Here is a 26838-nt window from a genome sequence, read left to right on the forward strand (position 1 = left end):
GGACCTGGGCACACCTGGGGTGTGTAGGTGTCACACCTGGGGACACCTGGGTGAACCTGGGATACACCTTGGGGCACCTGGGCACACCTGGGATACACCTGGGCACACCTGGGGACACCTGGGATACACCTTGGGACACCTGGGCACACCTGGGGACACCTGGGCACACCTGGGGACACCTGGGATACACCTTGGGACACCTGGGCACACCTGGGGGGTGTAACTGTCACACCTGGGGGCACCTGGGTGAACCTGGGATACACCTTGGGATAGCTTGGGACACCTGGGCACACCTGGGATGGACCTGGGCACACCTGGGGGTGTAACTGTCACACCTGGGGGCACCTGGGTGAACCTGGGATACACCTTGGGACACCTGGGGACACCTGGGGGCACCTGGGATGGACCTGGGCACACCTGGGATGGACCTGGGCACACCTGGGGGGTGTAGGTGTCACACCTGGGGACACCTGGGTGAACCTGGGATACATCTTGGGACAGCTTGGGGACACCTGGGGGGCACCTGGGGGGTGTAACTGTTGCACCTGGGCACAGCTTGGCACAGCTTGGGGACACCTGGGCACACCTGGGGACACCCGGGGTCACCCCCAAATCTCTCTGTGTCCCCCCAGTCCCAATCCCAGTGTGCCCAGTGTCCCAATCCCAGTGTCCCCAATCCCAGTGTCCCCAATCCCAGTGTCCCCAATCCCAGTGTGCCCAGTGTCCCCAGTCCCAGTGTCCCCAATCCCAGTGTCCCCAATCCCGTGTCCCCAGTGTGCCCAGTGTCCCCAGTGTGCCCAGTGTCCCCAATCCCAGTGTGCCCAGTGTCCCCAATTCCAGTGTCCCCAATCCCAGTGTCCCCAGTGTCCCCAATCCCGTGTCCCCAGTGTGCCCAGTATCCCCAATCCCAGTGTCCCCAGTTCCAATGTCCCCCAGTGTCCCCAGTCCCAAGTGTCCCAATCCCAGTGTCCCCAGTGTTCCCAATGTTCCCAGTAGCACTGTCCCCAATCCCATTGTCCCCAGTGTCCCCGCTGTCCCCAGTCCCAACCCCAATGTCCCCAGTGTCCCCGCTGTCCCCAGTCCCAACCCCAATGTCCCCAGTGTCCCAGCTGTCCCCCCAACCCGCTGCCCCTATTCCCAGTGTCCCCAGTCCCAAGTGTCCCAATCCCAGTGTCCCCAGTGTCGCCATTCCCAGTGTCCCCGCTGTCCCCCTGACACGCTGTTCTCAGTGTCCCCAGTGTCCCCAGTGTCCCATTCCCAGTGTCCGTGCTGTCCCCAGTGTCCCCAGTCCCAGTGTCCCCGCTGTCCCTGCTGTCCCCCTGACGCACTGTCCCCACTGTCCCCATTCCCAGTGTCCCCATTCCCAGTGTCCTCAGTGTCCCCACTGTCCCCAGTGTCCCCATTCCCACTGTCCCCAGTGTCCCCGCTGTCCCTGCTGTCCCCGCTGTCCCCAGTGTCCGTGCTGTCCCCAGTGTCCCCAGTACCAGTGTCCCCAGTGTCCCCGCTGTCCCCATTCCCAGTGTCCCCATTCCCAGTGTCCCCAGTCCCAGTGTCCCCAGTGTCCCCGCTGTCCCCCTGACGCGCTGTCCCCGCTGTCCCCAGTGTCCCCATTCCCAGTGTCCCCACTGTCCCCGCTGTCCCCAGTGTCCCCAGTGTCCCCGCTGTCCCCGCTGTCCCCATTCCCAGTGTCCCCATTCCCACTGTCCCCAGTACCAGTGTCCCCACTGTCCCCGCTGTCCCCAGTGCCCCCAGTGTCCCCAGTGCCCCCAGTGTCTCCATTCCCACTGTCCCCGCTGTCCCCTCTGTCCCCACTGTCCCCAGTGTCCCCGCTGTCCCCGCTGTCCCCATTCCCAGTGTCCCCATTCCCAGTGTCCCCACTGTCCCCAGTGTCCCCGCTGTCCCTGCTGTCCCCAGTGTCCCCAGTGTCCCCGCTGTCCCTGCTGTCCCCGCTGTCCCCAGTGTCCCCATTCCCAGTGTCCCCGCTGTCCCCAGTGTCCCCGCTGTCCCCGCTGTCCCCAGTGTCCCCAGTGTCCCCGCTGTCCCTGCTGTCCCCGCTGTCCCCAGTGTCCCCATTCCCAGTGTCCCCGCTGTCCCCAGTGTCCCCGCTGTCCCCGCTGTCCCCCTGACACGCTGTCCCCACTGTCCCCGCTGTCCCTGCTGTCCCCAGTGTCCCCGCTGTCCCCGCTGTCCCCAATGTCCCCCCTGTCCCCGCTGTCCCCGCTGTCCCCAATGTCCCCCCTGTCCCCGCTGTCCCCGCTGTCCCCAATGTCCCCCCTGTCCCCGCTGTCCCCGCTGTCCCCGCTGTCCCCAATGTCCCCCCTGTCCCCGCTGTCCCCGCTGTCCCCGCTGTCCCCTGACGCGCTGTCCCCCTGTCCCCAGACGAGCGCTACGTCCCCCCCCAGCAGGAGGCCTTCAGCATCCAGCTCATCTCACCTGTCAGCTGGGAGGCCATCCCCAACACCAGGTGGGACCCCAAAACCCCAAACCCCCCTGTGACCCCATCCCCAACACCAGGTGGGACCCCAAAATCCTTCAGGGACCCCAAAAACCCCTCAGGGACCCCAAAAACCCCAAACCCCCAGTGACCCCATCCCAAACACCAGGTGGGACCCCAAAACCCCAAACCCCCCCAGTGACCCCATCCCCAACACCAGGTGGGACCCCAAAAACCCCAAACCCTGCAGTGACCCCATCCCCAACACCAGGTGGGACCCCAAAAACCCCTGGGAACCCCAAAAACCCCAAACCCCCCCAGTGACCCCATCCCCAACACCAGGTGGGACCCCAAAACCCCTCAGACACCCCAAAAACCCCAAACCCCCAATGACCCCATCCCAAACACCAGGTGGGACCCCAAAACACCAAACCCCCCAGTGACCCCATCCCCAACACCAGGTGGGACCCCAAAAACCCCTCAGGAACCCCAAAAATCCCAACCCCCCCCAGTAACCCCATCCCCAACACCAGGTGGGACCCCAAAAACCCCAAACCCTCACAGTGACCCCATCCCCAACACCAGGTGGGACCCCAAAAACCCCTGGGAACCCCAAAAACCCCAAACCCCCCAGTGACCCCATCCCCAACACCAGGTGGGACCCCAAAACCCCAAACCTACAGTGACCCCATCCCCAACACCAGGTGGGACCCCAAAACCCCTCAGGGACCCCATCCCAAACACCAGGTGGGACCCCAAAAACCCCTCAGGGACCCCAAAAGCCCTCAGGAACCCCAAAACCCCCTCAGGGACCCCAAAAACCCCTCAGTGACCCCATCCCCAACACCAGGTGGGACCCCAAAAGGTCCTAAACATCTCTGGGAACCCCAGAATTCCTCCTGGGAACCCCGAAATCCAACCAGGAACCCTAAAAAATCTCATCAGGAACCCAAAAAACCTTTCAGGAACCCCAGAAATCCCTTCAGGAACCCCAAAAATCCCATTCAGAACCTGCAGGAACCCCAAAGATCCCATCAGGAACCCCAAAAATTCCATCGGAAACCCCAAAAATCCCATCAGGAACCCCAAAATCCCACTGAGAACGCCAAAGATCCAGTCAGGAACCCCAGAAATTCCACTCAGAACCTGCAGGAACCCCAAAAAAACCCTTCAGGAACCCCAAAAATCCTCTCAGGAACCCCAGAAATCCCATCAGGAACCTGAAACACCTTTCAGGAACTCCAATAAACTCTCTGGGAACCCCAAAAATCCCATCAGGAACCCCAAAATCCCACTGAGAACCCCAAAGATCCAGTCAGGAACCCCAAAAATCCCATTCAAAACCTGCAGGAACCCCAAAAATCCTCTCAGGAACCCCTAAAATCCCATCAGGAACCCCAAAAATCCCATCAGGAACCCCAAAAACTCCATCAGGAACCCCAAAAATCCCATCAGGAACCCCAAAAATCCCACTCAGAACCTGCAGGAACCCCAAGTATTCCACGGAGAGCCCCAGAAATCCAACCAGGAACCCCAAAAATTCTCATCAGGAACCCTAAAAATCCTTCAGGAACCTCAGATATCCCATCCAGAACCCCAAGATCTCTGCAGGAACCACAACAATTCCATCAGGATCCCCAAATATCCCCCTGGGAACCTCAAATTCCCGTCAGGGACCCCAAAAATCCCATCAGGAACCCCAGAAATCCTTTCAGGAACCCCAAAAATCCCACTCAGAACCTGCAGGAACCCCAAAATCCCATCAGGAACCCCAAAATCCCACTGAGAACCCCAAAAAACCCTTCAGGAACTCAAAAAATCCTTCAGGAACCCCAGAAATCCCACCAGGAACGCCCAGAAATTCCACTGGGAACCCCAGAAATCCCACCAGGAACCCCAAAAACTCCATCAGGAACACCAAAAACTCCATCAGGAACCCCAAAAATCCCATTCAGAACCTGCAGGAACCCCAAAGATTCCATCAGGAACCCCAAAAATTCCATCGGAAACCCCAAAATACCTTTCAGGAACCTGAAGAACCTTTCAGGAACTCCAATAAACTCTCTGGGAACCCCAAAAATCCCACTCAGAACCTGCAGGAACCCCAAAGATCCCACAAGAACCCCAAAATCCCATGGAGAGCCCCAGAAATCCAATCGGGAACCCCAAAAAACCCTTCAGGAACTCAAAAAATCCTTCAGGAACCCCAGAAATCCCATCAGGAACCCCAAAAATCCCACTCAGAACCTGCAGGAACCCCAAAAATCCCTTCAGGAACCCCAAAAACTCCATCAGGAACCCCAGAAATCCCATCAGGAACCTGAAAAACCTTTCAGGAACTCCAATAAACTCTCTGGGAACCCCAAAAATCCCTTCAGGGACCCCAAAAATCCCACTCAGAACCTGCAGGAACCCCAAAAATCCCATCAAGAACCCCAGAAATCCCACAAGAACCCCAAAAATCCTCTCAGGAGCTCCAAAAACTCCTTCAGGAACCCCAGAAATCCCACCAGGAACCCCCAGAAATTCCACCGGGAACCCCAAAAATTCCACTGGGAATCCCAGAAATCCCACCAGGAACCCCAAAAACTCCACCAGGAACCCCAAAAACTCCATCAGGAACCCCAAAAAATCCTTTCAGGAACCCCAAAGATCCTCTCAGGAACCCCAGAATTTCCATCAGGAGCCCCCAAAATCCCATCAGGAGCCCCCAGAATTCCTTCAGGAACCCCCAAAATTCCATCGGGAATCCCAAATTCCAAACGCCCCAATCCCACCTGTGCCCACCTGTGCCCACCTGTGCCCAGGATCGCCCTGCAGGAGCGGGCACACGTCACCTGCACGCGGTGACCTGAGACCCCCGGGGTGCCCCCCCGACCCCACCTGTGCCCACCTGGTCTCACCTGTGCCCACCTGATCTCACCTGTGCCCATCTGTGCCCACCTGGTCACACCTGTGCCCACCTGTGCATGGAGGAGCGGGCACACGTCACCTGCATGTGGTGATCTGAGGCATCACCTGAGCCCCCTGGGGAGCCCCTCTGACCCCACCTGTGCCCACCTGTGCCCAGGATTGCCCTGCAGGAGTGGGCACACGTCACCTGCATGAAGTGATGTGTCCCTGGGGCACCACCTGAGCCCCACCTGGGGAGCCCCTCTGACCCCCCACCATGTCTCACCTGTGCCCACCTGTGCCCACCTGGTCTCACCTGTGCCCACCTGGTCTCACCTGTGCCCACCTGGTCTCACCTGTGCCCACCTGTGCAGGATCGCCCTGGAGGAGTGGGCACACGTGACCTGCATGTGGTGATCTGAGGCATCACCTGAGCCCCATAGCCCCACCTGGGGAGCCCCTCTGACCCCCTCCCATGTTTCACCTGTGCCCACCTGGTCTCATCTGTGCCCACCTGGTCTCACCTGTGCCCACCTGTGCCCAGGATCGCCCTGCAGGAGTGGGCACACGTCACCTGCATGAAGTGATGTGTCCCTGGGGCACCACCTGAGCCCTACCTGGGGCATCACCTGAGCACCCTGGGGAGCCCCTCTGACCCCCCTTTGTCTCACCTGGTCTCACCTGTGCCCACCTGTGCAGGATCGCCCTGGAGGAGTGGGAGCACATCACCTGCATGTGGTGATCTGAGGCATCACCTGAGCCCCACAGCCCCACCTGGGGAGCCCCTCTGACCCCCCCCCCCCCATGTCTCACCTGTGCCCACCTGGTCTCACCTGTGCCCACCTGTGCAGGATTGCCCTGCAGGAGCGGGCACACATCACCTGCATGAAGTGATGTGTCCCTGGGGCACCACCTGAGCACCCTGGGGTGCCCCTCTGACCCCCCTTTGTCTCACCTGTGCCCACCTGGTCTCACCTGTGCCCACCTGTGCAGGATCGCCCTGGAGGAGTGGGCACACGTCACCTGCATGTGGTGATCTGAGGCATCACCTGAGCCCCACAGCCCCACCTGGGGAGCCCCTCTGACCCCCCCCCCATGTCTCACCTGTGCCCACCTGTGCTCACCTGTGTTGGGCCACCCTGGAGGAGTGGGCACACGTCACCTGCATGGGGTCACCTGAGACCTCTGGGGCATCACCTGACAGCCCCACCTGGGATGCCCCCCTGACCCCACCTGTGCCCACCTGGTCTCACCTGTGCAGGGTTACCCTGCAGGAGCGGGCACACCTCACCTGCATGAAGTGATGTGTTCCTGGGGCATCACCTGAGCACCTTGGGGCATCACCTGAGCCCCACCTGGGGTGCCTCTCTGATCCCCCCGTGTCTCACCTGTGCCCACCTGTGCAGGATCACCCTGGATGGGGGGGCACACCTCACCTGCATGGGGTCACCTGAGCATCCGGGGGTGCCCCTCTGACCCTACCTGTGCCCACCTGGTCTCACCTGTGCCCACCTGTGCCCAGGATTGCCCTGCAGGAGTGGGCACACGTCACCTGCATGAAGTGATGTGTCCCTGGGGCACCACCTGAGCCCCACCTGGGGCATCACCTGAGCGCCCTGGGGTGCCCCTCTGACCCCACCCCATGTCTCACCTGTGCCCACCTGGTCTCACCTGGTCTCACCTGTGCAGGATCGCCCTGGAGGAGTGGGAGCACGTCACCTGCATGAAGACGGTGTCGCTGCGCTCCGAGGAGACGGTGTCGGGCCTCAAGGGCTACGTGGCCGTGGGCACCTGCCTGATGCAGGGCGAGGAGGTCACCTGTCGGGGCAGGGTACGTACCTGGGCACACCTGGGCACACCTGGGCACACCTGGGGTGTCACACCTGCCTGATGCAGGGCGAGGAGGTCACCTGTCGGGGCAGGGTACGTACCTGGGCACACCTGGGCACACCTGGGCACACCTGGGGTGTCACACCTGCCTGATGCAGGGCGAGGAGGTCACCTGTCGGGGCAGGGTACGTACCTGGGCACACCTGGGCACACCTGGGCACACCTGGGGTGTCACACCTGCCTGATGCAGGGCGAGGAGGTCACCTGTCGGGGCAGGGTACGTACCTGGGCACACCTGGGCACACCTGGGCACACCTGGGGTGTCACACCTGCCTGATGCAGGGCGAGGAGGTCACCTGTTGGGGCAGGGTACGTACCTGGGCACACCTGGGCACACCTGGGCACACCTGGGGTGTCACACCTGCCTGATGCAGGGCGAGGAGGTCACCTGTCGGGGCCGGGTACGTACCTGGGCACACCTGGGCACACCTGGGGGGTCACACCTGCCTGATGCAGGGCGAGGAGGTCACCTGTCGGGGCCGGGTACGTACCTGGGCACACCTGGGGGCACACCTGGGCACACCTAGGGGCACACCTGGGCACACCTGGGGGTGTCACACCTGCCTGATGCAGGGCGAGGAGGTCACCTGTCGGGGCAGGGTACGTACCTGGGCACACCTGGGGGCACACCTGGGCACACCTGGGGGGCACACCTGGGGTCACACCTGGGCACACCTGGGCACAGCTGGGGATGTCACACCTGCCTGATGCAGGGCGAGGAGGTCACCTGTCGGGGCCGGGTACGTACCTGGGCACACCTGGGGGCACACCTGGGGGGCACACCTGGGGTCACACCTGGGCACACCTGGGCACACCTGGGGGTGTCACACCTGCCTGATGCAGGGCGAGGAGGTCACCTGTCGGGGCTGGGTACGTACCTGGGCACACCTGGGGGTGTCACACCTGCCTGATGCAGGGTGAGAAGGTCACCTGTCGGGGCAGGGTACGTACCTGGGCACACCTGGGCACACCTGGGGGTGTCACACCTGCCTGATGCAGGGCGAGGAGGTCACCTGTCGGGGCAGGGTACGTACCTGGGCACACCTGGGGGCACACCTGGGCACACCTGGGTACACCTGGGGGTCACACCTGGGGTCACACCTGGGCACACCTGGGGGTGTCACACCTGCCTGATGCAGGGCGAGGAGGTCACCTGTTGGGGCCGGGTACGTACCTGGGCACACCTGGGGGTCACACCTGGGCACACCTGTGGGCACATGGGGGACAGCTGAGGGCACCTGGGCACACCTGGGGCATTTTCTGAGGACCCTGGGGACCCTTTGGGACACCTGTGGGGCTCTGAAGGTGTTCTGGGGGAACACCTGGAGGGTTCCAGGACACACCTGGAGGGTGCCAGGGCTCACCTGGTCTGTCCATTCCTCACCTGGTCTGTCTCACCTGGTCTGTCCATGGCTCACCTGGTCTGTCCATTCCTCACCTGTCCGTGTCTCACCTGTCCCAGATCCTGATCCTGGACATGATCGAGGTGGTGCCGGGGGGATCTGGGGTGACACCTGGTCTGTCCATGACTCACCTGGTCTGTCCATGACTCACCTGGTCTGTCCGTGACTCACCTGGTCTGTCCATGACTCACCTGGTCTGTCCGTGACTCACCTGGTCTGTCCATGACTCACCTGGTCTGTCCATGACTCACCTGGTCTGTCCGTGACTCACCTGGTCTGTCCATGACTCACCTGGTCTGTCCATGCCAGATCACCTGGGGGGGTCTGAGGTGACACCTGGGCTCTCCCTGTCTCACCTGTCCCAGATCCTGATCCTGGATGTGATCAAGGTGGTGTTGGGGAGTTCCTCTCCACGTCTCACCTGTCTGTGTTGCACCTGTCCGTGTCGCACCTGTCTGTGTCTCACCTGTCAGATCATGATCCTGGATGTGATCGAGGTGGTGCCAGGGTGGTACCTGCTCTCTCCATGTCTCACCTGTCCACGTCTCTCACCTGTCCATGTCTCACCTGTCTCACCTATCCGTGTCTCACCTGTCAGATCCTGATCCTGGACGTGACCGAGGTGGTGCTGGGGAGTTCCTCTCCACGTCTCACCTGTCCGTGTCTCACCTCTCCACATCTCACCTGTCTCACCTGTCCATGTCTCACCTGTCAGATCCTGATCCTGGACGTGATTGAGGTGGTGCTGGGGGGTCCATGACTCACCTGTCCATGTCTCACCTGTCTCACCTGTCTCACCTGTCTCACCTGTCAGATCCTCATCCTGGATGTGATCGAGGTGGTGATGGGGGTCCATGACTCACCTCTCCATGTCTCACCTGTCCGTGTCTCACCTGTCAGATCCTGATCCTGGACGTGATCGAGGTGGTGCTGGGGGGTCCATGACACCTGTCCATGTCTCACCTGTCTCACCTGTCTCACCTGTCAGATCCTGATCCTGGACGTGATGGAGGTGGTGCTGGGGGTCCATGACTCACCTGTCCATGTCTCACCTGTCTCACCTGTCTCACCTGTCAGATCCTGATCCTGGACGTGATCGAGGTGGTGCTGGGGATCCATGACTCACCTGTCCATGTCTCACCTGTCTCACCTGTCAGATCCTGATCCTGGACGTGATCGAGGTGGTGCCTGAGCCGGGGCAGCCGCTGACCAAGAACAAGTTCAAGGTGCTCTACGAGAAGGAGCAGAAGGGACCCGTGACCGCCCTGTGCCACTGCCACGGCTACCTGGTGTCAGCCATCGGGCAAAAGGTACACCTGGGCACACCTGGGGGCACCTGGGTACACCTGGGTACAGCTGGGTACACACCTGGGCATACCTGGGTACACCTGAGTACACCTGGGCACAGCTGGGTACACACCTGATCACACCCGTGACCGCCCTGTGCCACTGCCACGGCTACCTGGTGTCTGCCATCGGGCAAAAGGTACACCTGGGCACACCAGGGCACACCTGGGTACACACCTGATCACACCCGTGACCGCCCTGTGCCACTGCCACGGCTACCTGGTGTCTGCCATCGGGCAAAAGGTACACCTGGGCACACCTGGGCACACCTGGGTACAGCTGGGCACTCACCTGAGTACACCTGGGCACACCTGGGCACTCACCTGGGTACACACCTGATCACACCCGTGACCGCCCTGTGCCACTGCCACGGCTACCTGGTGTCTGCCATCGGGCAAAAGGTACACCTGGGCACACCTGGGGGCACCTGGGACACCTGGGCACACCTGGGCACTTACCTGAGTACACCTGGGCTCACCTGGGTACACACCTGATCACACCCGTGACCGCCCTGTGCCACTGCCACGGCTACCTGGTGTCTGCCATCGGGCAAAAGGTACACCTGGGCACACCTGGGCACACCTGGGCACTCACCTGAGTACACCTGGGGGCACCTGGGTACAGCTGGGTACAGCTGGGTACACACCTGATCACACCCGTGACCGCCCTGTGCCACTGCCACGGCTACCTGGTGTCTGCCATCGGGCAAAAGGTACACCTGGGCACACCTGGGGGCACCTGGGTACACCTGGGCACACCTGGGCACACCTGGGTACAGCTGGGTACAGCTGAGCACACCTGGGTACACACCTGATCACACCTGTGACCGCCCTGTGCCACTGCCACGGCTACCTGGTGTCTGCCATTGGGCAAAAGGCACACCTGGGCACACCTGGGCACACCTGGGTACACACCTGATCACACCTGTGACCACCCTGTGCCACTGCCACGGCTACCTGGTGTCTGCCATTGGGCAAAAGGTACACCTGGGCACAGCTGGGCACACCTGGGCACACCTGGGTACACACCTGATCACACCTGTGACTGCCCTGTGCCACTGCCACGGCTACCTGGTGTCTGCCATCGGGCAAAAGGTACACCTGGGCACACCTGGATACACCTGGGCACACCTGGGCACACCTGGGTACAGCTGGGCACTCACCTGGGCGCACCTGGGTACACCTGGGCACAAACCCATGACCGCCCTGTGCCACTGCCATGGCTACCTGGTGTCTGCCATCGGGCAAAAGGTACACCTGGGCACACCTGGGCGCTCACCTGGGGGACACCTGTGGTGACCTGGGGGTGTCCCTGTGTCCCCTCAGATCTTCCTGTGGAGCCTCAGGGACACTGAGCTGGCCTTGGTGGCCCCTCAGCTTTGGTTGGGATCAGATTGGTGACCTGGGATGTCACCAAGGAGGTGTCAGAGGCCACCTTGAGGTCAAGGACCTCCACTGTGACCTGGGGGTGTCCCTGTGTCCCCTCAGATCTTCCTGTGGAGCCTGAAGGACCAGAGCTGACCTTGGTGGTCACTCAGTGTCAGTTGGGTTTGGGCTGGGATTGCCACCAAGGAGGTGTCAGAGGCCACCATGGGGTGGAGGGCTGCCATGGTGACCTGGGGGTGTCCCCTGTCCCCTCAGATCTTCCTGTGGAGCCTGAAGGACAATGAGCTGACCTTGGTGGCCTCTTGCCATTGGTTGTGATCAGATTGGTGACCTGGGATGTCACCAGGGACATGTCAGAGGCCACCACAGGGTGGAGGGCCACTATGGTGACCTTGGTGTGTCACTGTCCCCTCAGATCCTCCTGTGGAGCCTGAAGGACCAGAGCTGACCTTGGTGGCCACTCAGCTTTGGTTGGGTTCGGGTTGGTGACCTGGGATGTCACCAGGGAGGTGTCAGAGGCCACCACAAGGTCAAGGGCCACCATGGTGACCTGGGGGTGTCCCTGTGTCCCCTCAGATCTTCCTGTGGATCCTGCAGGACACCGAGCTGACCTTGGTGGCCCCTCAGCTTTGGTTGGGTTTGGGTTCAGATTGGTGACCTGGGATGTCACCAGGGAGGTGTCAGAGGCCACCACAAGGTCAAGGACCTCCATGGTGACCTGGGGGTGTCACTGTCTCCTCAGATCCTCCTGTGGAGCCTCAGGGACAACGAGCTGACCTTGGTGGCCTCTTGCCATTGGTTGGGATCAGATTGGTGACCTGGGATGTCACCAGGGAGGTGTCAGAGGCCACCACGGGATGGAGGGCTGCCATGGTGACCTGGGGGTGTCCCTGTGTCCCCTCAGATCCTTCTGAGGAGCCTCAAGGACCAGAGCTGACCTTGGTGGTCACTCAGTGTCAGTTGGGTTTGGGTTCAGATTGGTGACCTGGGATGTCACCAAGGAGGTGTCAGAGGCCACCACAGGGTCAAACATCGCCATGGTGCCCTTGAGATGTCCCTGTGTCCCCTCAGATCCTCCTGAGGAGCCTGAAGGACACTGAGCTGACCTCGGTGGCCACTCAGCTTTGGTTGGGTTTGGGTTGGGATTGGTGACCTGGGATGTCACCAGGGAGCTGTCAGAGGCCACCACAGGCTCAAACATCTCCATGGTGACCTGGGGGTGTCCCCTGTCCCCTCAGATCTTCCTGTGGAGCCTGAAGGACAACGAGCTGACGGGCATGGCCTTCATCGACACGCAGCTCTACATCCACCAGATGATCAGCGTCAAGAGCTTCATCCTGGCCGCCGACCTGATGAAGAGCATCTCGCTGCTGCGCTACCAGGAGGAGAGCAAGACCCTGTCCCTCGTCAGCCGGGTCAGCCAGCGGGCCACCAGACCTGCTGTGGGGCTAGCAAACTGCTGTGGGGCTAGCAAACCTGCCATGGGGCTAGCAAACTGCTGTGGGGCTGGCAAATTGCCGTGGGGCTAGCAAACCTGCCGTGGGGCTGGCAAACTGCTGTGGGGCCACCAGACCTGCTGTGGGGCTAGCAAACCTGCTGTGGGGCTAGCAAACTGCCATAGGGCCACCAGACCTGCTGTGGGGCTAGCAAACCTGCCAGGGGGCTAGCAAACTGCTGTGGGGCCACCAGACCCGCCGTGGGGCTAGCAAACCTGCTGTGGGGCTAGCAAACTGCTGTGGGGCTAGCAAACTGCTGTGGGGCTAGCAAACTGCTATGGAGCTAGCAAACTGCCATGGGGCTAGCAAACTGCCATAGGGCCACCAGACCTGCTGTGGGGCCACCAGACCTGCTGTGGGGCTAGCAAACTGCTGTGGGGCTAGCAAACTGCTATGGGGCCACCAGACCTGCCGTGGGGCTAGCAAACTGCTGTGGGGCTAGCAAACCTGCTGTGGGGTCACCAGACCTGCTGTGGGGCTAGCAAACTGCTGTGGGGTCACCAGACCTGCTGTGGGGCTAGCAAACCCACTGTGGGGCTAGCAAACCTGCCGTGGGGCCACCAGACCTGCTATGGGGCTAGCAAACTGCTGTGGGGCTAGCAAACCTGCTGTGGGGCTAGCAAACTGCCATGGGGCCACCAGACCCGCCGTGGGGCTAGCAAACTGCCATAGGGCCACCAGACCCACCGTGGGGCTAGCAAACTGCTGTGGGGCTAGCAAACCTGCCGTGGGGCTAGCAAACTGCTATGGGGCTAGCAAACCTGCTGTGGGGCTAGCAAACTGCCATGGGGCCACCAGACCCGCCGTGGGGCTAGCAAACCTGCCGTGGGGCTAGCAAACTGCCAGGGGGCCACCAAAACTGCCATGGGGCCACCAAACCCACCGTGGGGCTAGCAAACCTGCTGTGGGGCTAGCAAACCCGCCGTGGGGCTACCAAAGTCACCATGGGGCTAGCAAACTGCCATGGGACCACCAAACCTGCCGTGGGGCTAGCAAACTGCCATGGGGCTAGCAAACCTGCTGTGGGGCTAGCAAACTGCCATGGGGCTAGCAAACTGCTATGGGGCTAGCAAACTGCTGTGGGGCTAGCAAACCTGCTATGGGGCTAGCAAACTGCTGTGGGGCTAGCAAACTGCTGTGGGGCTAGCGAACCTGCTGTGGGGCTAGCAAACTGCTGTGGGGCTAGCAAACTGCTATGGGGCCACCAAACCTGCCGTGGGGCTAGCAAACCTGCTGTGGGGCTAGCAAACTGCTATGGGGCCACCAGACCCGCCGTGGGGCTAGCAAACTGCTGTGGGGCTAGCAAACCTGCTGTGGGGCTAGCAAACTGCTGTGGGGCCACCAGACCCGCCGTGGGGCTAGCAAACTGCTATGGGGCTAGCAAACTGCCAGCGGGCCACCAGACCCGCCATGGGGCTAGCAAACCTGCTGTGGGGCTAGCGAACCTGCTGTGGGGCCACCAGACCCGCCGTAGGGCTAGCAAACCTGCCATGGGGCTAGCAAACCTGCCATGGGGCCACCAAATTGCCATGGGGCTAGCAAACTGCTGTGGGGCTAGCGAACCTGCTGTGGGGCTAGCAAACTGCCATAGGGCCACCAGATCCGCCGTGGGGCTAGCAAACTGCTGTGGGGCCACCAGACCTGCCATGGGGCTAGCAAACCTGCTGTGGGGCTAGCAAACTGCTATGGGGCCACCAGACCTGCCATGGGGCTACCAAACCTGCTGTGGGGATAGCAAACTGCCAGGGGGCCACCAGACCTGCTGTGGGGCTAGCAAAGTGCTGTGGGGCTAGCAAACCTGCCATGGGGTCACCAAATTGCCATGGGGCTAGCAAACTGCTGTGGGGCTAGCGAACCTGCCGTGGGGCCACCAGACCTGCTGTGGGGCTAGCAAACCTGCTGTGGGGCTAGCAAACCTGCTGTGGGGCTAGCAAACCTGCCGTGGGGCTAGCAAACCTGCTGTGGGGCTAGCAAACTGCTGTGGGGCCACCAAACATGCCATGGGGCTAGCAAACCTGCCATGGGGCTAGCAAACCTGCCATGGGGCCACCAAATTGCCATGGGGCTAGCAAACTGCTGTGAGGCTAGCAAACTGCTGTGGGGCTAGCAAACTGCCAGGGGGCCACCAGACCTGCTGTGGGGCTAGCAAAACTGCTGTGGGGCTAGCAAACTGCTGTGGGGCTAGCAAACTGCCATGGGGCTAGCAAACCTGCTGTGGGGCTAGCAAACTGCCATGGGGCCACCAGACCCGCCGTGGGGCTAGCAAACATGCCATGGGGCTGCCAAACCTGCCATGGGGCTAGCAAACCTGCTGTGGGGCCACCTGGAGAACTTCCAGGGGACACCTGAGGGTCTTGGGGGACACCTGAGGGTGCTTGGGGACATTGCTGGGGGACACTTGAGGACACTGGGGGACACCTGAGGGTCCTGGGGGACACCTGAGGGACACTGGGGGACACCTGAGGGACACCGGGGGACACCTGAGGGTCCTGGGGGACACCTGAGGGACACTCAGAGCTCTTGGAGGACTCTTGGGGCTCTCAGGGGACCCTCGGAGGTGGCAGCCCAAGGGTCTGGAGGACACTCGGGGTCACCTGGGGGGTCTCAGGGGTTGCCCAGGTGCCACCCCCGGGGCGGTGACGGGGACGGTGACAGGGGTGTCCCCGCAGGACGCCAAGCCGCTGGAGGTCTACAGCGTGGACTTCATGGTGGACGGCAGCCAGCTGGGATTCCTGGGTACGGCACGGCCAGCGCGGGGCGGGGCGGGTGGGGTGGGGCGGGCTGGGTGGGGTGGGGCGGGGTGGGTGGGTTGGGTTTGGTTGGGTTGGTTGAGTTGGGTTGGGTTGGGGTTTAGATTGGGTTGGGGTTGGGTTGGTTGAGTTGGTGGGGTTGGGTTGGGTTGGGTTGGTTGGGTTGAGTTGGGGTTGAGTTGGTTGGGTTGGTCTGGGTTGGGTTGGGTTAGGTTGGTGGGGTTGGGATTGGGTTGGGTTGGTGGGGTTGGGCTTGGGTTGGGTTGGGTTGGTGGGGTTGGGGTTGGGGTTGGGTTTGGGTTGGGTTGGGTTGGTGGGGTTGGGGTTGGGTTTGGGTTGGGGTTGGGCTTGGGTTGGGTTGGGTTGGTGGGGTTGGGGTTGGGTTTGGGTTGGGTTGGGGTTGGGTTGGTGGGGTTGGGGTTGGGTTTGGGTTGGGTTTGGGGTTTGGTTGAGTTGGGGTTGGGTTGGGTTGGGTTGGTTGGGTTGGGTTGGTTGGGTTGAGTTGGGGTTGAATTGGTACGGTTGGGTTGGTGGGGTTGGGGTTGGGTTGGGTTGAGTTGGTAGGGTTGGGTTGGTTGAGTTGGGCTGGGGTTGGGTTGGGTTGGTGGGGTTGGGGTTGGGTTGGTGGGGTGGGTTTGGTTGGGTTGGTTGGGTTGGGTTGGTTTGGTTTAGGTTGGGATGGGTTGGGTTGGTTGGGTTGGGTTGGGTTTGGGTTGGGTTGGTTGAGTTGGGGTTGGGTTGGGTTGGGTTGGATTGGGTTGGTTGAGTTGTGGTTGGATTAGGTTGGGTTGGGTGTGGGTTTTGGTTGAGTTGGGGTTGGGTTGGGTTGGTTGGGTTGGGTTGGTTGGGTTGGGTTGGGCTTGGGTTGGTGGGGTTGGGGTTGGGTTGGTTGGGTTGGGTTGGGTTGGTTGGGTTGGTTGGGTTGGGTTGGTTGAGTTGGGCTTGGGTTGGGGTTGGGTTGGGTTGGGGTTGGGTTGGTGGGGTTGGGGTTGGGGTGAGTTTGGGTTGGGTTGGTTGGGTTGGTTGGAGTTGGGTCGGGTTGGGGTTGGTTGGGTTGGTGGGGTTGGGGTTTGGGTTGGGTTGGGTTGGTGGGTTGGGGTTGGTTGAGTTGGGTTTGGGTTGGGTTGGTTGAGTTGGTTGGGGTTGGGTTGGGTTGGTGGGGTTGGGTTGGGTTCGCTTGGTTGGGTTGGATTGGATTGGGTTGGGGTTGGGTTTGCTTGGATGGTTGAGTTTGGGTGGTTTTGGTTGAGTTTGGGTAGGTTCAATTGAATTCAGTTGGGTTTGGTTCAGTTGGTTTTGGTTGGGTTTGCTTGAGTTTGGGTGGATGTGATTGAGTTTAGATTGGGTTTGGTTGACAATAGTTGGGTTTGGTTGGGTTTGGTTGAGTTTGGATGGTTTGGGTGGAGTTTGGGTTGGGTTTAGGTGGGTTTGGTTTAGTTGGGTTTGGCTGAGTTTAGTTGGGTATGGGTTGAGTTTGGTTGGATGTGGTTGAGTTGGGTTGAGTTTGGTTGGGTTGGGTTTCATTGGGTTCAGTTGGGTTTGGATGGGTTTGTTTTGGTTTGGTTGAGTTTGGGCTGAATTTAGTTGGGTTTGGGTTGGGTTTGGATGGGTTTGGGTGGAGTTTGCATTGGTTAGGTTGGATTTCGGTTGGATTTGGTTGAGTTCAGTTGGGTTTAGATGGGTTGAGTTTGGTTTGGTTGGGCTTGGGTTGAGTTTGGGTTGGGCTTGGGTTGAGTTTGGGTTGGGTTAGGTTGGGTTTAGGTGGGTTTGGTTTGATTGCATTTGGTTGAGTTATGCCTCAGTTTGCCTGACTTTAGTTGGGTTTGGGTTGAGTTTGCGTTGGGTTTGGTTGGGCTTGGGTTGGGTTTGGGTGGGTTTGGTTGAGTTTGGGTTGGGTTTGGGTGGGTTTGGATTGAGTTTGGGTGGGTTTGGTTGGGTTTGGGTTGAGTTTGGGTTGGGTTTGGGTGGGTTTGGATTGAGTTTGGGTTGGGTTTGGTTCGGTTTGGGTTGGGTTTGGGTGGGTTTGGTTTGGTTTGGGTGGATTTGGTTGAGTTTGAGTTGGGTTTAGTTGGGTTTGTGTTGGGTTTGCTTGAGTTTGAGTGGGTTTGGTTGAGTTCAGTTGCATTTGGGATGGGTTTAGTTGAGTTTGGTCAAGTTTGGGTTGGGTTTAGGTGGACTTGGTTTAGTTGGGTTTGGGTGGGTTTGGATGGATTAGTTGGGTTTGGGTTGGGCTTGGATTGAGTTTGGGTTGGGTTTAGGTGGGTTTGGTTTGATTGCATTTGGTTGAGTTATGCCTCAGTTTGGCTGACTTTAGTTGGGTTTGGGTTTGGGTTGGGTTTGGTTGGGCTTGGTTGAGTTTGGATGGGTTTGGTTGAGTTTGAGTTGGGTTTAGTTGGGTTTGGGTGGGTTTGGATGGATTAGTTGGGTTTGGGTTGGGTTTGGGTTGAGTTCAGTTGTGTAAACTTGGATAAATCTGGGCAAATTTGGACAAATTCGGTTAAATTTGCGTTGAATTTTGGTCAAATTTTGCTAAATTCGGGTCGAGTTGGGGCAAATCTGGGTAAATTTGGGTTGAGTTTGGGTAAATTTGGGTTGAGTTTGGGTAAATTTGGGTAAATTTGTGTTGACTTTACCCAACCCAACCCTTCCCATCCCCGCAGTGTCGGACCGCGACCGGAACCTGCTGGTGTACATGTACCTGCCTGAAGGTGAGCGGGGCGGGGCCGGGTGAGCCTGGGCGGGGCCAGGTGAGCCCAGGTGAGCCCAGGTGAGCCCTCGGTGTCCCCCCAGCCAAGGAGTCCTTCGGGGGGCTGCGGCTGCTGCGCCGCGCCGACTTCCACGTGGGGGCGCACGTCAACACCTTCTGGCGCACGCCGTGCCGCGGGCACGCCGAGGGACCCAACCGGCGCAGCAGCACCTGGGAGAACAAACACATCACCTGGTTCGGTGAGTGCACACCTGGGACACACCTGGGACACACCTGGGGACAACTGGGACACACCTGGGGACACCTGGGGACACCTGGGACACACCTGGGGACACCTGGGGAGGGGTGGGGCACACCTGGGCACACCTGGGAGAACAAACACATCACCTGGTTCGGTGAGCGCACCTGGGACACACCTGGGGAGGGGTGGGACACACCTGGGACACACCTGGGACACACCTGGGAGAACAAACACATCACCTGGTTCGGTGAGCGCACCTGGGACACACCTGGGACACACCTGGGGAGGGGTGGGACACACCTGGGGAGGGGTGGGACACACCTGGACACACCTGGGAGAACAAACACATCACCTGGTTCGGTGAGCGCACCTGGGACACACCTGGGACACATCTGGGACACACCTGGGGACACCTGGGACACACCTGGGGACACCTGGGGACACCTGGGACACACCTGGGGAGGGGTGGGACACACCTGGGACACACCTGGGGACACCTGGGGAGGGGTGGGACACACCTGGACACACCTGGGAGAACAAACACATCACCTGGTTCGGTGAGCGCACCGGGGACACACCTGGGACACGCCTGGGGAGGGGTGGGACACACCTTGGGAGGGGTGGGACACACCTGGGACACACCTGGGGACACCTGGGAGAACAAACACATCACCTGGTTCGGTGAGCGCACCGGGGACACACCTGGGACACGCCTGGGGAGGGGTGGGACACACCTGGGGATGGGTGGGACACACCTGGGACACACCTGGGCACACCTGGGAGAACAAGTACATCACCTGGTTTGGTGAGCACACACCTGGGGACACACCTGGGACACACCAGGGGACACCTGGGGAGGGGTGGGGCACACCTGGGGAGGGGTGGGGCACACCTGGGACACACCTGGGCACACCTGGAGACACACCTGGGCACACCTGGGGAGGGGTGGGGCACACCTGGGACACACCTGGGCACACCTGGAGACACACCTGGGCACACCTGGGGAGGGGTGGGGCACACCTGGGACACACCTGGGCACACCTGGAGACACACCTGGGCACACCTGGGACACCTAGGAGAACAAGCACATCACCTGGTTCGGTGAGCGCACCTGGGACACAACTGGGGAGGGGTGGGACACACCTGGGAGGACAAGCACAGCACCTGGTTCGGTGAGCACACCTGGGGACACATCTGGGGACGCCTGGGCACACCTGGGGACACACCTGGGACACACCTGGGAGAACAGGCACATCACCTGTTTCGATGAGCACACCTGGCCTTCGGGGTGCAGGATCCAGGTGTGGCCCTGACTGCGGGGGTTGGGGAGCTGAAATTGGGATTTGGGGGTTTGGGATTTGGGGGTTTGGGATTTGGGATTTTTGGGATTTGGGGTTTGGGGTGGAATTCGGTGTTTTTGGGATCAATGTGGAATCTGGGGTTCTAGATTTGGGGGTTTGGGATTTGGGGGTTTGGGGAGCTGGGAATTGGGATTTGGGGGTTTGGGATTTTAGATTGGGGTGGGATTTGGGGTTTCTGAGATTTGGGGTGGGATTCGGTGTTTCTGGGATCGATGTGGAATTGGCGGTTCTGGGATTTGGGGGTTTGAGGAATGGGATTCTCGGATTTGGGGGTTCTGGGATTTGGGGTGTTTGGGATTTGGGGTTTTGGGATTTGGGGTTTTGGGGATTGGGGTGGGATTTGGGGTTTCTGGGATTTGGGGTGGGATTTGGGGTCTTTGGGCTTTGGGTTCCAGGATTTCAGGGTGCGATTTGGGGTTGAATTTGGGGGTTTGGGATTGGGGTGGGATTTGGGGTTCTGGGATTTGGGGTTTCTGGGATTTGGGGTTTCTGGGGTTTGGGATTGGGGTGGGATTTGGGGTTTCTGGGATGTGGGGTGGGATTCAGTGTTTCAGGGATCAATGTGTAATCTGGGATTCTGAGATTTGGGGGTTTGAGGATTGGGGTTCCTGGATTTGGGGTTTCTGGAATTTGGGGTTTTGGAATCTGGGGTTCTGGGATTTGGGGGTTTGGAGATTGGGGTGGTATTTGGGATTTCTGGAATTTGGGGTTTTGGAATTTGGGGTTGCTGGGGTGGGGATGGCAGGATTTGGGATTTCTGGAATTTGGGGGTTTGGGGTTTATGGAATTTGGGGTTTTGGGGTTTTGGGATTTCTGGAATTTGGGGTTCTGGAATTTGGGGTTTTTGGGTTTAGGGTTTCTGGAATTTGGGGTTTATGGAATTTGGGGTTTTGGGATTTCTGGAATTTGGGGTTCTGGAATTTGGGGTTTTTGGGTTTCTGGGATTTGGGGTTTTGGGGTTTCTGGGATTTGGGGTTTTGGGGTTTCTGGAATTTGGGATTTCTGGAATTTGGGGTTTCTGGAATTTGAGGTTTTGGGGTTTCTGGGATTTGGGTTTTTGGCTGCCCTGACGATTCCGTCCCCGCAGCAACGCTGGACGGGGGCCTGGGGCTGCTGCTGCCGATGCAGGAGAAAACCTACAGGAGATTGCTGATGCTGCAGAACGCGCTCAGCTCCGCCCTGCCGCACCTGGCCGGGCTCAACCCGCGGGCCTTCAGGTGAGGGCACACCTGGACACACCTGGAAACAGCTGGGGTACACCTGGGCACACCTGGGGTATACCTGGGCACACCTGGACACACCTGGGTACACCTAGGGCACACCGGGGTACACCTGGATACACCTGGGCACACCTGGGGTACACCTGGGCACACCTGGGCACACCTGGGGTACACCTGGATACACCTGGGCACACCTGAGATACACCTGGGCACACCTGGGGTACACCTGGGTTATGCCTGGAAACACCTGGGCACACCTGGGGTATGCCTGGGTACACCTGGGTACACCTGGGGTACACCTGGGATACACCTGGGCACACCTGGGCACACCTGGGATACACCTGGGATACACCTGGGCACACCTGGGATACACCTGGGCACACCTGGAAACACCTGGGCACACTTGGGACACACCTGGGCACACCTGGGATACACCTGGGCACACCTGGACATACCTGGGCACACCTGGGATACACCTGGAAACACCTCGGCACACCTGGGATACACCTGGGCACACCTGGGGCACACCTGGGCACACTTGGGATACACCTGGGCACACCTGGACATACCTGGGCACACCTGGGCACACCTGGGCACACCTGGGCACACCTGGCATTCACCTACACACACCTGTACACACCCCAGGCATTTGGGTGCCGTCACCTGCCGCACACCTGTCCTAGCGTTGTCTCACCTGTCGCAGTCTCACCCATCCCAGCATTGTCCCTCACCTGTCCCAAATGTCCCTTCTGCCTCACCTGTGCCACCTGTTCCCATCTCACCTGTCCCATCTGCCTCACCTGTCCCAGCTGTGTCCCACACTGGTCCTTCACCTGTCCTTCATCCATCACCTGTCTCACCTGCCTCTCACCTGTCTCACCTGTCTCACCTGTCTCACCTGTCTCTCACCTGTCTCACGTTCCCCTCACCTGTCTCACCTGCCTCTCACCTGTCTCACCTGTCTCACCTGTCTCACCTTCCCCTCACCTGTCTCACCTGCCCCTCACCTGTCTCCTGTCCCACTTGTTCTTCCTCCATTCTACTCCTATTCCTCATTTCTCCTTCACCTGTCCCACCTGTCTCACCTGCTCCTCACCTGTCCCACCTGTCCCCTCTCCCTCCCCTCACACCTGTCCCAGCTGTGTCCCACACTTGTTCCTCACCTGTCCTTCATCCGTCCCTCACTTGTCCTTCACCTGTCCCACCTGTCCCACCTCACACCTGTCTTACCTATCCCTCACCTGTCTTACCTGTCCCTCACCTGTCTCACCTGTCTCACCTATCTCTCACCTGTCCCTCACCTCTCACCTATCCCTCACCTGTCCTTCACCTGTCCCTCACCTATCTCTCACCTGTCCCTCACCTGTCTTACCTGTCCTCCACCTGTCCCTTCTCCTTCAGCTGTCTCACCTGTCCCACCTGTCCTATCTCACCCGTTTCATCTGTCCCTCACCTGTCCCCCTGTCCCTCACCTGTCCTCCTGTCCATCACCTGTCCCACCTGTCACCTGTCCCCCTGTCCCTCCCCTGTCCCCCACCTGTCCCACCTGTCCCTCACCTGTCCCCCTGTCTCACCTGTCTCACCTGTCTCACCTGTCCCTCCCCTGTCCCTCCCCTATCCCTCACCTGTCCCTCCCGTCTCACCTGTCTCACCTGTCCCTGCCCTATCCCTCACCTGTCCCTCATCCATCCCACCTGTCCCTCACCTGTCCCCCCGTCCCTCACCTGTGCCCCTGTCCCTCACCTGTCCCTCTGTCCCTCACCTGTCTCACCTGTCCCTCCCCTATCCCTCACCTGTCCCTCATCCATCCCACCTGCCTTACCTGTCCCATCTGTCCCTCACCTGTCCCATCTGTCCCTCACCTGTCCCCCTGTCCCTCACCTGTCCCACCTGTCCCCCTGTCCCTCACCTGTCCCCCTGTCCCTCACCTGTCCCACCTGTCCCCCTGTCCCACCTGTCCCCCTGTCCCTCACCTGTGCCCCTGTCCCTCACCTGTCCCTCACCTGTCCCCCTGTCCCTCACCTGTCCCACCTGTCCCCCTGTCCCTCACCTGTCCCCCTGTCCCACCTGTCCCCCTGTCCCTCACCTGTGCCCCTGTCCCTCACCTGTCCCACCTGTCCCCCTGTCCCTCACCTGTCCCCCTGTCCCTCACCTGTCCCACCTGTCCCCCTGTCCCTCACCTGTGCCCCTGTCCCTCACCTGTCCCTCACCTGTGCCCCTGTCCCTCACCTGTCTCACCTGTCCCACCTGTGCAGGTTGCTGCAGTCCGAGCGCCGCCTGCTGCAGAACGCCGTGCGCAACGTCCTGGACGGGGAACTGCTGGGCAGGTTCCTGTACCTGAGCGCCATGGAGAGGGGGGAGCTGGCCAAGAAGATCGGCACCACACCTGACATCGTGAGTCACACCTGGGACAGGTGTGGGACAGGTGTGGGGCTGGGACAGGTGTGGGGCTGGGCAGGTGTGGGGCTGGGCAGGTTCCTGTACCTGAGCGCCATGGAGAGGGGGGAGCTGGCCAAGAAGATCGGCACCACACCTGACATCGTGAGTCACACCTGGGACAGGTGTGGGACAGGTGTGGGACAGGACAGGTGTGGGGCTGGGACAGGACAGGTGTGGGGCTGGGACAGGACAGGTGTGGGGCTGGGACAGGACAGGTGTGGGGCTGGACAGGTGTGGGACATGTACAAGAATTGGACAGGTGAGGTTTTGGCCAGGTGAGGCTTGGGCAGGTGAGGTTCAGGGCAGATGAGGTTTGGACAGGTGAGGTTTGGGATGGGACAGGTGAGGTTTCGACAGGTGAGGTTGGGCCAGGTGGGTTTTAGGTAAATTTGGGGACAGGTGAGGTTTGGGCCAGGTGAATTTGGGACAGGTGAGGATTGGACAGGTGAGTTTGGGACAGGTGAGATTTGGACAAGTGAGGATGGGACAGGTGAGGTTCAGGGCAGGTGAGGTTTGGACAGGTGAGTTCTGGACAGGTGAGGATTGGACAGGTGAGTTCTGGACAGGCGAGGTTTGGGATGGGACAGGTGAGGTTTCGACAGGTGAGGCTTGGACAGGTGAGTTTGGGCCAGGTGAGTTTGGGACAGGTGAGTTTTGGACAGGTGAGGATGGGACAGGTGAGGTTCAGGGCAGGTGAGGATTGGACAGGTGAGTTCTGGACAGGTGAGGTTTGGGATGGGACAGGTGAGGTTTCGACAGGTGAGGTTGGGCCAGGTGAGTTTTAGGTAAATTTTGGGCCAGGTGAGTTTGGGGCCAGGTGAGGATTGGACAGGTGAGTTTGGGACAGGTGAGATTTGGACAGGTGAGTTCTGGACAGGTGAGGATGGGACAGGTGTTTGGGCCAGGTGAAGATTGGACAGGTGAGTTTGGGCCAGGTGAATTTGGGGTCAGGTGAGGATTGGACAGGTGAGTTTGGGACAGGTGAGATTTGGACAGGTGAGGTTCAGGGCAGGTGAGGCTTGGACAGGTGAGTTCTGGACAGGTGAGGTTTCGCCAGGTGAGTTTGGGGCCAGGTGAGGATTGGACAGGTGAGTTCTGGACAGGTGAGGATTGGGATGGGACAGGTGAGGTTTCGACAGGTGAGGTTGGGCCAGGTGAGTTTTAGGTAAATTTTGGGCCAGGTGAGTTTGGGGCCAGGTGAGATTTGGACAGGTGAGTTTGGGCCAGGTGAGTTTGGGCCAGGTGAGTTTGGGCCAGGTGAGATTGGGACAGGTGAGATTTGGACAGGTGAGTTCCAGACAGGTGAGTTTGGGCCAGGTGAGTTTGGGCCAGGTGAGGATTGGACAGGTGAGTTTGGGCCAGGTGAGTTTGGGGCCAGGTGAGGATTGGACAGGTGAGTTTAGGCCAGGTGAGTTTGGGCCAGGTGAGTTTGGGACAGGTGAGGCTCTGACCTCTCTCCCCTCCCCCACAGATCCTGGACGACCTCCTGGAGATCGACCGAGTCACCGCCCACTTCTGAGGGACCCAAAACCCCCCGAAATCCCCCCAAAAAATCCCCAAAATTAACAACAAAAAAATCCCCCCCACAAAATTCCCAAATTTCAAAAAAAATCCCCCCAAAAATCCCCAAAAAACCCCAAAAATTCCCCCCAAAAAACCCCAAAAATTCCCCCCAAAAATAAAAAAAAAATCCCCAAAAAATCCCCCCCAAAAATCCCAAAAAACCCAAAAAAATCTCACCAAAAATTCCCCAAATTTCAAAAAAAATCCCCCCAAAAATCAAAAAAAAACCCCCAAAAAATCCCCAAAAAATCCCCCCCAAAAAAACCCAAAAAATCCCCCAAAAAATCCCAAAAAACCCCAAAAAAATCTCCCCAAAAATTCCCCAAATTTCAAAAAAAATTCCCCCCAAAAAAACCCAAAAAAATTCCCCCAAAAAATCTCAGCAAAAATCCCCCCAAAAAGCCCCAAAATCCCCCCAAAAATCCCAAAAAATCCCCCCCCAAAATTCCCCAAATTTCAAAAAAAATCCCCCCAAAAATCCAAAAAAACCCCAAAAAACCCCAAAAAAATCCCCAAAAAATCCCCCAAAAAATCCCAAAAAAACCAAAAAAATCTCACCAAAAATCCCCCAAAAAACCCCAAAATCCCCCCCAAAAAAATCAATCTCCATAAATTCCCAAAAATCCCCCAAATTTTTTTACATCCCCCCAAGATCCCCAAAAAAATCCCCCCAAAAATTCCCCAAAATTAACAAAAAAAAAAAATCCCCCCAAATATTCCCCAAATTTCAAAATAATCCCCAAAAAAATCCCAAAAAATCTCACCAAAAATCCCAAAAAAAGCCAAAAAAAACCCCAAAATCCCCCAAAATAAAACAAACCCCCACAAATTCCCTAAAATCCCCCAAATTTTTTTACATCTCCCCAAGATCCCCAAAAAAATCCCCCCAAAAATTCCCAAAAAGAAGAAAAAAAAAAAATCTCAAAAAAAATCCAACCAAAAATTTTTTTAAATCCCAAAAAAAACGCCAAATTTTTTTTAAATTCCACAAGAATTTGCTAAAATCAAAAAAAATTCCCCAAAAATTCCCAAAAAACCCCAAAAATCCCCCACATTCCCCAAATTTTGTTACAAATCCCCCCCAAAAACCCCCGAAAAATTTAAAAAACCCAAAAAATTCCCAAAAACTTCCCCAAAAAATCCCACCCCCCCCCAAATCCTCGTTTGTAATAAAACACAATTTTCAACTCCGGTTTTGGGGTTTATTTGGGGGAATTTGGGGGATTTGGGGGAATTTTAGGGAAATTTGGGGGAATTTTAGGGAAATTTGGGGAATTTTAGGGAAATTTGGGGAATTTTGGGGAAATTTGGGGGAATTTGGGGGAATTTTGGGGGATTTTGGGGTTCACAGTGCCTTGGGGTTGTTCACAGTGAATTTTGGGGAGGGGGTTTTGGGATTTTTGGTATTTTTGGGGAGATTCTTGGGGGTTTTGGGGGCAATTTTTGGGATTTTGGGGGCGATTTTGGGGGGTTTTGGGGGCGATTTTGGGTTTTTTTTCAGGTATTTTTGGGGCTGGATTTTTCTTTTCCGGCTGGATTTTTTTTTGGGTGGTTTTCACTCGGGTTTGGGAATTTTTTTTCTTTCCTTTTCCTGAGTTTTGGGTGTTTTGTGGCTTTCTGCTTTTCCAGGTGGTTTTTTTTTTGTGGTTTTCAGAATTTTTTTCCGGTGTTTTCGGCTCAATTTCGCTTCTTTTTGGGGGATTTGGGGCA

General features: G+C 58.6%; 1 protein-coding gene across 1 annotated transcript in view; it reads left to right on the forward strand.

Annotated features, from left to right (window-relative positions):
* The window catches only part of CPSF1 (cleavage and polyadenylation specific factor 1), an 84184-nt gene extending 58895 nt beyond the window's left edge, over window positions 1-25289 (forward strand). Inside the window, exons 30-39 of the mRNA XM_084215346.1 lie at window positions 2380-2464; window positions 7016-7157; window positions 9777-9929; window positions 12590-12766; window positions 15517-15583; window positions 18258-18305; window positions 18388-18543; window positions 20994-21123; window positions 23382-23520; window positions 25037-25289. Of these exons, the coding sequence (XP_084071472.1) occupies window positions 2380-2464; window positions 7016-7157; window positions 9777-9929; window positions 12590-12766; window positions 15517-15583; window positions 18258-18305; window positions 18388-18543; window positions 20994-21123; window positions 23382-23520; window positions 25037-25084 (1145 nt within the window). The 3' untranslated portion in view covers window positions 25085-25289. The remainder of the gene's footprint in view (window positions 1-2379; window positions 2465-7015; window positions 7158-9776; window positions 9930-12589; window positions 12767-15516; window positions 15584-18257; window positions 18306-18387; window positions 18544-20993; window positions 21124-23381; window positions 23521-25036) is intronic.
* Window positions 25290-26838: the final 1549 nt, after the last annotated feature.

The sequence above is a fragment of the Fringilla coelebs genome, assembly GCF_963513975.1.
Source record: "Fringilla coelebs genome assembly, chromosome: 1".
NCBI lineage: Eukaryota > Metazoa > Chordata > Aves > Passeriformes > Fringillidae > Fringilla > Fringilla coelebs.